The 13,245-nt window shown below is 35.2% G+C and overlaps 2 protein-coding genes across 2 annotated transcripts in view; one reads left to right on the top strand and one right to left on the bottom strand.

Annotated features, from left to right (window-relative positions):
• The window catches only part of LOC137251122 (NIF3-like protein 1), a 72,000-nt gene that overhangs the window by 50,609 nt on the left and 8,146 nt on the right, over positions 1-13,245 (top strand). The gene's annotated exons all lie outside the window — the stretch shown is intronic.
• LOC137251119 (zinc finger protein 91-like) lies at positions 1,490-10,397 on the bottom strand. Its single transcript, XM_067785184.1, has 5 exons — positions 9,675-10,397; positions 9,278-9,608; positions 4,844-7,294; positions 2,683-3,214; positions 1,490-2,121 (listed from the first exon to the last, which is right to left on the bottom strand). Exons 1-5 carry the CDS (start codon positions 10,110-10,112, stop codon positions 1,962-1,964), a joined length of 3,912 nt encoding a protein of 1,303 aa, XP_067641285.1. The 5' UTR covers positions 10,113-10,397; the 3' UTR covers positions 1,490-1,961.

The following is a 13,245-nucleotide window of genomic DNA, read 5'->3' on the forward strand; positions in this document are numbered from 1 at the left end:
TAATTTCCAATTGGATTGAGCATCGAAAAGTACGGTCGCAGACCTAAAAAAGTTGCTGATCTGTCTGTTAGACTTCATTCAACTCAGCATGACATGGTGCTTTGCCGCATACAGTGACTTAACTTGTTAAGACGTTGCCTAACGTCGTCCTTTTTACAAAATCTTTAGTCGCTTTTCAGCCCCCTCATTTTTGAATGAGCCACGACGCATTTCCATCGAAAGCACATTTGAAGTGCTTATGCTTATTGGTATTCAATAGGTTGTGTAGCGCAACCCCCTCAAGGGGTTGCCAGCGCAACATATAGCTTCTCCAACCCAATTGTCAACCTCACCTACCCGCGGCGAATACTGTTTCATTAACAGACGAGGCTCTGGCGACCCCAAGCTCCTCATGAAACTAGGGGGTGGGGAGGGAGGAATGGCCTGAATGTTTAATGTGGACATGTAAATCGTTCCCGAGATGGTCGGGCTAGTACCTTAATGGTGCTTTGTTACCGGAGCGAACCGGATCTATGTCCGGCAAAAGACCATCAACATCGATAACACTCCCCAAAGCCTTAGGAGAGTGTCTTTATCGTTAATACAACAACAAGTGCTTATATCTCCGATCTCTTGAGAAAGGCCCGAGTTTCAGAACGCTAGTGTCCCCTTATATTATAAATTAAATACTTCCCTTTTTCGCAGCACAAATCATAGTCACAAATTAACTTTTGCTTGAGTTTATTGAAATTTAATTTTTTACACAATTGTTTCTTAAAATACTATTTTGTTTTCTGAAAAACATTTCAGATTTTCGGAAATACATTTGAGCCTTTCTGAAATACATTTGACTCTGGCCGTTCGTGGCAGCCATTCTCCGTGTCAGCCTTATTTGGCAGGTTGGTATGGCAACGAAGGAAAAGAAAGATTGACTTGTAGGAATTCGCAATGGTGTGTAGCTTAAAATTACGTAAGATTTACAGAATTTCGCAACTGTCCATTCATAAAAAACCACGATGTTTGGAACACAACATCAAAAACGCTGTGCCTTGCAATATAATATATTGTAACGAATATTAGCAGCACTAAGGGATACTATCATCTCTAAGCCGATGCTAAGCAGTGACTTGTATGCACATCAATAATTCAATCATTATGTCTACACATATGTACGTACACGCAGCGGAGAAGCAACGCACAACCACATGCATATATCTGAGATACTCCCGAAAGTATGCAATGGTTATGCAAGTGTTGCTCACATATACACGCGCATGGGGTATGAGAGAAGCTATAAAATCATGCATCTGTAGTTACAGCTGAGTTATTTTATAGCTGATAACTAACTAGTAAGTTCTGGAAATAGAAAAGCCTAGAAATATGCAAGGAGGAAACCATACAGTATAAAAGGCATCAACAGTAGAGGCACGACAATCAGTTGATTTAAGACCCTATCTGGCGAGCAATAGTAGTGTTATTCTGAAGTACTTTAATAAAGACCATTTTGCATTATTGAATAGTAGAGTTATTTATTCAACACTTTAGTGATTCGAACGTTAGCAGGTTGCAAGTAAGGGGAATTGCAGTAAATTCGTTACAATATATATTATTATTTTATATATTTCTATACATTTTTGGCGTGCTACCCCATACAAGCATTTCTGAAAGTGGTTAAAAAAATAATATAAAGCAAACTTGCTATTAATGTGTATTAGAACGATTCTCCGTCATCCCTTGCCAAATTTTATTTGGGGACAAGCCGGTTTCGGCATTGCGCCATCTTAATTCTCTTCGGAAGTATATCGCGCCTTGTATTTTTTTATTTTCATAAGTATATTTTAAAATGAATGTTTATTTCATTACGCCTTTTTCCCACTATATATTTAATTTGCTCTTTGGGATACTGTACAAATATTACGTTTATAATGCATACAGACTAATAAGTAATAAACAAGATTCCTACATCAAAGTTTATAAGAAACCTAATTTGAATAATCTGCTTCTTGAGTGCCTTCATCCATAGTTTCTGCAGGTTTAGCTAACCAAACACGCGGATACCGGCCGGTATTTTTTTTGAACATTTCAGCTAATTCATCGTTTGTCATAACTTTTTCATGCCTCTTTCGTAAATGTGATGTAAACCTGTAAATAGAAACAGATATAAAGACGTAAATATTTGTAAAAGATATACATAAATATCGCATCAGAAAAAACGCTCGCCCTACACCCAAAATTATAAAATATTTTTACAAGAAATATTTAATTCTGTGATAACAGCATAACGTTTCATGGCGGGTGTATGATGAAATCGACTGCTGAGTAGAAAACGCTCATCTCAGAAAACTTTTGTATAACGCCCGATGACAGAAGTTCTTTTGAAAACGCCCTATACCAGCCAGAACTCGGGCAAATTGAGAGAAAAGCGCGGCCCGAATCTCCTCGTAGGTAAATCGCACCAAGTATAATATTTTCTTGTTTCTTTTTAAGAGAATTCGGCTAAACAACGTCTATCTCAGAGTTTTTTTCAAGAACACTGAGCTTAAATTCAATCATTTTGGCATTAGCTGAGCCGTTGATAAAAAAAATGCAAATTATGAAATAGGGTGTTTTTGAAAAATGTTCTCAGATAGGGCATTCTCAGACTGGCAGCCATGATAAGGTGATTTCCACTCAGACGTCGAATAATTTAAAACACAATCTTACATTTCTCGCTTTCCAGTTTTGTATTCACATATCGTACACTGATATGGCATTCCAGTATGTTTATATGAATGAATTCTCAATTGATCGGCACGATTGAACTCCTTGTCACACACTTTACATTTATGCTTAATGCCAGCATGTCGCTGCAAATGATAGTCTAAGCGTATTTTGGTTTTAAAACGTTGATCGCATATTTGACAAACATATGGCTCCTCTCCGGTATGCGAACGCATATGCACCTTAAGCACAGCTCTGCGTATAAATCCTTTATCGCACATAGTACATTGAAATTTGCGTTCTAAATGTAATTTCCTATGATTTTTAAGAGAAAGATTTGATTTAAATAAATCACCACAAATTTCACAAGGAAATTTTTCTCCAGCAGTATGCACATTGCTTAGATGACTTCTCAAATATCTTTTTTCGAATTTTTTTTTGCATATTGGACATTCCTTTCGTTCAGATTCTATATCACATAGATGTACTTTCTTTTCATGCAATTTTACATAAAATTCTGTTTTAAATATTTGACCTGTAATTAAAAAAAAAACCATTGTTACAAACATGTATTTGTGTAAGCGTTTTAAGGAATATTTTAAATAAAGGCGTAAATCTAACAGCAGGCTAGTACTTATTGGAAAAAAAGCTATCAACAGGACATACATTACCTAATGTGGGCATAAAAAGCTCGCGTATTTTTTTAATTAAACTGTATTTTATGTCGGTTAAGATTGTCTAAAAAGTTTTGCCCCATCAATGTAAGCTGCTGACATTATCATTTTTGCAGCAATGTTACTTTTTATGACTCCGGAAAAGTGTGAGCAGTTGTGGTAACGCTGCGCGTTCGTTAAATGAAATGTTGACAATCTATTGATCATCACTAGAAATTCAAAGGCAACATAAACGTTTTCACAGAGCTATTGCACCACATTATTAGCTTAAGTGCCATCAAAATTCCATCAGTCATAAACAGCTCGCCTATTTTTTGAATTAAACTGTACTTTATGTTGGTTAAGATTGTCTAAAAAGTTTTGCCCATCAATGTAGGCTGCTGACATTATCATTTTTGCACCAGTGTTACTTTTTATGACCGAACCTCACGTTCTCCGGCAAAGTGTGAGCAGCTGTGGTAACGCTGCGCGTTCGTTAATGAAATGTTGACAATCTATTGATCATCACTAGAAAATCAAAAGTAACATAAACCTTTTTTACAAGCTATTTCACCACATTATCAGCTTAAGTACCATAAAAATTCCATCAGTTAAGCTCGGTATCCAGATCATAAGAAAATGATGAAGAAATTTTTGTATTTGCTCCATGTTAGACAAATTTGAAATTTTTGTATATTAAAATATGAATTTTCCTATTCTTTTATTCACTTCGTTCGAGATGCGATCTACATGCACCAATTAAAGCGTGAAAGGATTTTTTGATCTTTTCTTCAAGGGTACAATTAATTCTTAATAAAAGCTTGCAGGCTGAAATTTATGGAAGAACCCCGGAAAAGTTTATAAGGAAAATTAATAATAGGAAGGAAAAAAAATTCAGTTTAAAAATTTGAAGTTTGGGCTACAAGAGGAAAGTAATAAAATTGAGCGTATTCTTGTGATCTGGATACCGCGCTGTAAGTTGCACTCCAGCAATACTTCTATTATTATTTGGCGGCTCCAACCCACCCTAGTTTTTTAAATTGGCCTATGTGAGCATGTCATTAAGCTTTAATTTCAATCTTAAACTAATATGTATTGCAAGATATTATTCCACTTCTGATTATTGCGAAAACGCAAAGCTTCTCATCAGTATTTCATGAATAGAATCGAAATATATTATCACAATTTATGCACGGTAAGGCAAAGCAAATATATTTGAGTTTCGCAGGTTGCAGCCATTATCTACTAACTCTGAGATCAAGTTCGGCGAGGAAGAAGTTATTACTCTTGGGTCGAGAACGGCTGAGTGCACTTTGGTGGTATAAGGCTTGGTCGCGCGTGTTGTTGCTGCTGAGCCAAGTACATCGAGAAAGGTACTTGAAAATCACTGTGCTCAAAGGTCCGAAATTAGCACAAATGATATATGCGCAATAATTTTTAGCCTATTATTCCTATAAACGCTGTAGGATTTTCAGAAAATTGTTATACTATATGTATGTATGTATACTCACAGCAGTACGAGCATATATATTCCCTTTCTTTTTTTGATGGTGGTGCTGCCTCTGAAGCTAATCTCAGCTTTTCCGCATGTTCTCTTTCATGTTCTAATAAGTAAATTGCTGGTATTTTTTTATGACAATATTTAGTACATTCAACTAATTCACTTTCGGATTCACTTTCCATTTCCCACATTGTTTCTGATTTTTCTATATCATCTTTATACGTAACCTGGTCACTTAGTACATCATTTGCAGAGTTTCGTTCTTCATCTATATTTATTATATCATCTAGAGAAACATTCGACATGCTACTTTCTGTATCTTTACTGTTATTTTTCTTTTGAGTCTTTGTTTTTAACTTTAGTTGCTCTTTCAATTTAGTTAATGTTAAATTATGCTTTTTTGACAAATGTGATGAAAAAGTGCCTGTCCTTTCGAATTCCCTCAAACATAATGGACATTCATGTTTAGGTTTCTGTGTGTGTTGTTGTTGATATGATTGTTGTTCTGTTTGTAGTTCCGTTTGTTGATCATCGTGTATATTAACATCTTCATCTACATTAACAATTTCTTTGAACTCACTTTTAGAAACATTTGACATGCTACTTTCTTTATCTTTAATTTTATTTTGCTTTTGAGGCATTGTCTTTTGTTGTTCTACCTGCTGCTCATCATCTACATTGATATCTTCATCTACATTTCCATCTTCATTAAAATCATGTTCATGTAACGTATAAGATCTTTCTATATCACACATTGTTTCAGTTTTTTCTACTTCATCTTTATGCGTTTGTGTACTTGGTCTATCAATTTCTAATTCTTGTTCTGCTTCTATACAATTAACATAATTTTTTGAAGCAATATTCGATTTACTACTTTTTTTATGTTTACTTTTATTTTGCTTTTGAGGCTTGGTTTTTAATTTAATTTGGTCTTTTAATTTGGTTAATGTTGTATTATGTTTACGATATACATGTGATGAATAAGTATTTGCGTTTTCAAAACCCTTCAAACATAATGGGCATTCATATTTCGGGTTCTGTATATGATTTTCTTGTTGCTGATCTCGTTGTTGTGATTGCTGTTCCGCCTGCTGCCCATCCTGTATATTAATATCTTTATTTACATTCCCAACTTCTTGTAATTCAGTTAATTCGGAATTATGCTTAGGGCGTTCTTGTGAAGAATTAGAACATTCCATTTCCCACATCGTTTCAAATGGCTCGACATCTCTGTACGAGTCTTGTTCTTCCCCTATACAAATAATATCGCTTTGTGATTCATTATTCGATATGCTACCTTCTTTTTGTCTTCGTTTATTTTTATTTTGAGGCTTCCTTTTTAATTTCAGTTGCTGTTTTAATTTAGTTAATGTTATATTATGAGTACGATACACATGCGATGAGTAGCTGTTTGCGTTTTGAAAACCTCTCAAACATAATGGGCATTCGTATTTAGAACTTTCTCGTTGTTGTTGATCTTGTTGTTGTTGCTCCAGCTTTTGACACTCTAGATTAATATTTACATTTACATGTACCACTTCTTTTAATCTAGCTAACGTTAATTTATGAGTACTCAATACATGCGACGAAAAAGAACTGCCTTGTTGAAAACTCTCTGAACATAACGGGCATTCATAATAAATCTCCTGATTATGATTTTCTTGTTTTTGGTTTTCTGCTTGCTGTTCTGGTCGTCTCAGTTGCTGTTGTTGCTTTTGTTCTAGTTGCTGTTGTTGCTCTTGATCCGGTTGTTTTAGTTGGTGTTGTTGTTCCTCTTGTTCTGGTTGTTGTTGTTGGTGTTCTGGCAACACGAGCAGCATACTGACATCGTCATTTCCATTAACAATTTCTTTTACTTTGGTTAATGTTAGATTATGCGTTCGTACCATATGTGAGGATGAAGAGCTTGGCTTATCAAATTCTTTAAAGCATAATGGACATTGATATGGTTTTTCTTGTTTACGATTTCGTTTTTCTTCTTTTTTAAGTAGTTTCTCTTGTTCTTCTTCTCGTAGTTTTTGTTGAAGCTGCATATTAGGGTCTTCATTTCCGTTTATAATGTCTTTTAACTGAGTTATTGTAAGCTTATGCGAACGTAATACATGTGTTCTATAAGAACTGTCTTTTTTAAATATCATATAACATAATGGGCAATCGTATTTATGTTCCTGTTTATGTTCAGCTAATTCATAAATTGTTTTGAACATTTTTGGACAACGTTCACATGGGAATGGATCATCTTCCGCACGGCCAAGTACTCGCGTGCGTGGAAAATATTTTGAATGAATACTCGGATGCGAATTTTTTATATGCATAATTAGTTCATCTTTCGGCATACGATCTGAGTTTTTGCACCAATTGCATGACATTCGTGAGCGAGTCTCGTGTACAAGTTTATTATGCAATTTCATTTGTGCTGGTACCTCAAATACTTTACAGCATTTTTCACAAGTGATTTTATCTTTAAATAGAAATAAATATATTAATATTGAATAGAAGTAAAATTATTTTAGTTTAATCTAAAAAACAACATTTTTCCAGGGAGTGCCGATATATTGCTGTTTAAACGTTTTTGTTTTTGTATTCAATAATCGAATGTACCTAAATTTAAAATTTTTCTTGTCACACTTATGCTGCTACAAACACAAAAATTTTATAGGCTGTCTTGTTTTGATTTCGAATTCAAAACACATTGCGAGCATTTTCTATTAGCAATATAGGAGTATTACATATATGTTTTATAATATAATTTCTTGCAAAACTATTAATTTTGGACTTTAAATATATTTGGATCAAGATAAAAATTATTTTCGAATTTTTATTTTTTGAGTCCGATAGAACTAGTTAAACGCGGACTTTTAAAAATAAAAGTCCGGAAATAAAAGTTAAATCCGAACTTTTATTTTTTAAGGCCAAAATAAAAGTCGAGCTTGATAATAAAGAAACGGCTTATCCGAAATACATTTTTTTAATTCGGATAAGCCGTTTCTTTGTTATCAAGCTCGACTTTTATTTTGGCCTTGAAAAATAAAAGTCCGGATTTAACTTTTATTTCCGGACTTTTATTTTTAAAAGTCCGAGTTTAACTAGTTCTATCGGACTCAAAAAATAAAAATACAGATGTTTTCTTTTATATTTGAACTTTTATGGAAAAACTTCGAAACATAAAAAGGATGCATGATTCGACATGAATGATATTGCTATAGGGATACTCAAACATTTTCACCTAGGACAATTTTTTGACCAGGACTTTCGACTCCGAAAAAAAATAATTATTATTTTCCGTTCCTGCATTTTTCAATTACGACCTATTTTAGAATTGCCACAATAATGAATTAAGATTCGAACTATAGGCCCATATCTAAGCTATTTATTGTGTGTAAACTTTTCGCAGGGATTTGAGATAATAAAATGTAATTCGCTGTACAAAATTGTATACTCCAAACCAGCATAGTTTTGTTGTTAGCCGATCTACAGTGGCCAACTTAGCATTGTTTAGCGAATATTTTTGATGCATTCTCATCGAACCATTGCATTTAAACGGATTTCTCCAAGGCTTTTGATGACCTGTTTCAAAATTTTTGTTTTCCAGCCATAATCGCCCAAGTCCCGTGTAAAGAGATATGTCTTAGATTAGGACGATTATTGCATGTGACCACAAATATGTTGTACAAAAATTAGCTTAGCTAGGATTTCACACTCCACTTTTCTTAGTTGATTGCTAAAATGTATAAACCTGAGCGTGTGCTCTTAAATTTTTTACTGCCACCCCTAACGTACCCCCAGCTCCTTTTCTCTTCATTTTATTTCGAATTGAAATTTGTGGACCAGCGTTAACACCGAATCTTATATGAACTAAGAAATTCAAATGAGAAACACCCTTTGCTACCTTGGACTGAGTTAGAAAAGAAAAAACTTATGAGTTTCAAAATCGTACTCCCGTACAGCAAGTATAAAAAACTATAGGCCCATATCTATACTAAGTAAAAGTAAAAATTTTGGTGTTTCGCTGGCTATACACACTTGGTTTCGGTTGGTATTTGCTATTGATTCACGATCCATAAATATTAAATATTCTACTGCCACCTAGTTCTTGTTGTTGTAGCGATAAGGTTACTTCCCGAAGGCTTGGGGGATTGTTATCGATGTGATGGTCCTTTGCCGGATACAGATCCGGTAAGCTCCGGTAACACAGCATCATTAAGGTGCTAGCTCGACCATCTCGGGAACGATTTATATGGCCACATTAAACCTTCAAGTCATCCCTCCCTCACCACCCCCAAGTTCCATGAGGAGCTTACGACAGGCATACGTACCGCGGGTATATTCTGACCCCCTAACTCGTTGGGGGCTCCCACCTAGTCTTAATTAGAAATGTCTATTGGCAGCACGCATATTAAAAGCGTCGCTTTAGCGTAAAAACATTTACTTGAGTGAGTTTTACCTTTATGCAGTTCAAAAATATGCTTCTTTAAAACATATTGCGTTCGACACTTATAAACACAGAAATCACAAACGTATGATCTCTTTTTACGATGTTTAAATTCATCAATATCACAACTTTCGTCCGTATCGTCATTTACAGATGATTCCACAAAACGTTCTGCATTGCAATCGTCGAACACATCGCTAGAGAGCTCTATTTTTATTTCTTCCTTTATTATATTTAATTGTTCTGGATCACCGACACTTGCATCTGCCACAGTTTTGGCGCTTTCTCCACTTTTTCCCCGTGTTACAGATAATGGATCAAATGTGGAGGCATCTAACATATCCTAGTAAAGATAAAAAAAATAATATTACATTTTGGTATTGTCTATTGAGCGTAGCTTAATTTTTACCTCTATATCTTCGGACTGCTCAGTAGGTTCGTACACCAGTCTAGACTTATTTTTCGTTGATCCAGGTATTTGCTTCAATGTTTTAATCTCAAGAGCATATGATGCATACGGCTTCTCAGTTTGAATCTTTTCTTGCAACTCTTCAAGTAATTCTTCTTGGTCGCTATAAATCGACACAGGTTCATTTTTTGTTAATGGTAAGATCTTTCTTAACTCTTCATCTGATTTACGTGCTTCTTGTATAAAACCATATGCTTGATGTAGACTTTGTGTACAACTTATACATAACTTTTTTGGCAGATGATCGTAGTTTGTTGCTTTTAGCTGCGTACAATCGTTAAAGTAGTCATACAAAGTTTTTCCATCCGAAGGGATAACTTCACCCAAATCCATTGTTGTTTCTTCGCAATGGAAGCCTCTACAGACACGGCACTGCATTTTCTATGCTTATTGTTCACAAGAATGTTCTATATACGGAATATTAACCGCAATAGCTTTTCCACAAAAATACTCATAACATTAATTTTTTGCAAATTGCATGGCAATATTAAAATAATTTGTTTTTCAATCACACCTAATGATGGAACAAAATATGCCAGTATCGATATTGTGGTGAATCTGCATAAATAAGGTTATCGATACTCTTGAGCGAACACACAGTGGTCGGTTCTATAGGCCAAAAATAAAAAAAATCTAAGTAAAAAGTTTGTCACCAAATGTGTCGTTAGTATCTCTTATTAGAACGGCCTTTTAAAGCTACAGACATTGGTGCTTTATCGGTAACCGTATCGGTAACCTTATAACAGCTGATTCGACCAACCTTATGAGAATCAATTCAATCGATTATTGGTGCCGCTAAAGCGCCAAATACACGACACGAACATTTCCGCGAACATTTCGCAATCTTGTTCGCAGCTTTGGCCATACACCATACGAACTTTTGGCCGAACATTAGTTCTCTTTCAGACAGCGATGAATACGGACAACAATTGTGCTGCAGCAATATTGCTGGCTGTGGCAATTAAGCGTAAAAAAAGAGAGAAGATTCAATAAATTCACTCAGAAATTTTTTATTGTACATTTTACTTTTCCGCGCACGTCTGTTCCGTTCAGAAATTACTACGATTATGAGCTATTTCGCCATACACGCACGAACAGGTCGCGCAAATGTTCGCCAAAAATTAAAATATTTTGATTTTTGGCGAACACTTGCGCGAACTGGCAAACACCACCATACACGACAGAAAAGGTCGCAGAAACATGACATAACGGGAATGTTCGTGTCGTGTATTTGGCGCTTAAGGTCGTAACCGTATCGTAGCCAACCAATTGGTTTTTGGTTTACCGTCGTAACGATAAACAGCTGATTACGTTAGGGATACGACTACAGCGATACGACAAACGGCACCAATGACTACAGCTTAAAAGATATTTGCCGTCTTTCAGTTTGTTTTACAGCTCCGGCTCACGCTCAAATCTCACGGGAATGCTCTGTATCATTGAGAGACTTGAGAAGCAGATGTCGTGAAATTTTCGCACACATGAAATGTGATAGGCAGATGTCGCTGCTGTTTTTCATTTAACGCATACGGCGAAAGGCTAAGCAGCGACATCTATTTTTGAAAAAGTAGGTATATTAAAGGCCACGTTGCCAACCTAATACTGTTTTCACACAGAAACTTAATGATCTCATTTCACCTTCTAATGAAATCGTAAATTTTGTGCTTTCACACAGAAGTAACTGCTCGATTAGTATGAAGGATGAAATGTCAAGAGAATAAAATGACAATGCTATATGACAGACAATCATGGCGGAACGATACAAGGTGGCAGCATGGTGACATACCTACAAACATAAAAAAAAATTCCATGTACTTGTAAATTCGATGGACAAATGTCAAAATCGTACTGCGCCGGTAGTTGATGTATCAAATCAAATAAAAAAGATTATAATCAGCTGTTCGATGCGGCCACCTTGTATCGTTCCGCCATGCAGACAATGACATTTACTTTGACAAATGACATTTTTAAGCACTGAACACACCAAAAACTAAGAAGCGGAACGCTGCTAACAGAGTTGCATTGTGCTTTTGACTTCATTAGGCATTCGATTAGCTACTAATGAAATAATTATAGATTCGAATTTTGTAGGGAAGATTGAGCTCAATAAACGTCTTAATGTAGAAAACTGCCTTTATTATTCAATAAGCCGTCTGTGTGAAAACAGTATAAAAAGAAGTAATTGACAAATTATCTGGCTCACAAATTGAACCAGACTTCTAGGTGGATTTATCTGGCTCAAATCGTTGTTGTTGCATTTACATGCAAAATTATTTATGTGACTCATGATTTTGCCACCGGATGATAGCTATTTTGTTGTATTCCAACTGTACTCTTTAAAAGTGAGGTGATGGTATTAGTTGGCTTTTACAGTATGAGCAAGTTAGAAATAAAATGCAAGTTTAAGTTATTTAAAAATACATAAAATATCATTGTATAGAAATAAATAAAAATTAATATTGAAGTCAAAGGTATTTACTTCATTTTGAGATAATTTAAGTGTCTTTAGCTTGTGGTTTTTTTTTTTGTTATTTAAAATTGCACCGGTGCCTTTATTAGTGTTTATTTGCACAAATATTTCAATTTCAGCTAAAGTTTTAGTTGGGTTCCTCACCAATCCTCACGTTAAGACTTATATCTTATTATTAGTCATAGTCTTAAGATTCTAAAATGTTAATATCATCTGCCACTTTCTGCCACTAACTATGTTTTGCGACAGTTTTCTGATAGCGTCAACCTGATAAATTATCGTCGTATGTCATAGGTACTCACGTGTAACATAAGATCTTTTAATAACTTATTAAACATTGTATTTGCGATAGACACATCTTAACACTTTTCCCTCCACATCTACTTAAGGCTTGGTTTCCTCGAAAGCGGTGCCGCTATATAGCGACCTTTACATAGCGGTTGTCGTTGTCAAAAATCTTGCAATGTAAAAGTTATTATGTGGAAACTAAGAAGACGGTGAAGTTCACCGTAACGTAATACAGCGGCAGGGCAAAAAATATTACGGCCGTCATAACGGTACAAACCCGTTCGTCACGGTTTTTTCTCATCTCACCGCCGCACTCAAAGCGGTGCACAATTTGTCAAATTTTTTATTTCTTTGAATAAATTAATAAAGACAAAAACAGTTTTTAATTTAAAATGTTTGAGAAAACGTATACAAATAAAAAGCAAAACTAACGAAAACCCAAAAAGTGTGGAAAATGGTGAAATCAGATTGGCATGCATTGGCTGCGACGTGGACCAATTTTACAACAAAGCGGTACCGCTGATGACGGTAGGTAAAGCGGGTGACAATTAACGGCCGTAATAGAGCGGCACCGCTTTTTGAGGAAACCAAGCCTTTACTTTTTGTATGCATGTGGTGAAACTGGGTGATTGTGGGCCGCTATGAAGGTATCACCCGCACCATATATGTAATAATCCTATATTGCTAACAGAAAATGCTCGCAATGTGTTTTGAATTCGAAATCAAAACAAGACAGCCTATAAAATTTTTGTG

Source organism: Eurosta solidaginis, chromosome 4 (genome assembly GCF_040869045.1).
Source record: "Eurosta solidaginis isolate ZX-2024a chromosome 4, ASM4086904v1, whole genome shotgun sequence".
In the NCBI taxonomy this organism is placed as follows: Eukaryota; Metazoa; Arthropoda; class Insecta; order Diptera; family Tephritidae; genus Eurosta; species Eurosta solidaginis.

Excerpts from the sequence above, each read along its gene's own strand:
- LOC137251119 (XM_067785184.1), bottom strand. The coding sequence starts at position 10,112 with ATGCAGTGCCGTGTCTGTAGAGGCTTCCATTGCGAAGAAACAACAATG. Across the intron at positions 9,609-9,674 it reads AGCAGTCCGAAGATATAGAG|GATATGTTAGATGCCTCCAC; the intron begins GTAAAAATTAAG and ends TATCTTTACTAG. Across the intron at positions 7,295-9,277 it reads TATTTTTGAACTGCATAAAG|ATAAAATCACTTGTGAAAAA; the intron begins GTAAAACTCACT and ends TTCTATTTAAAG.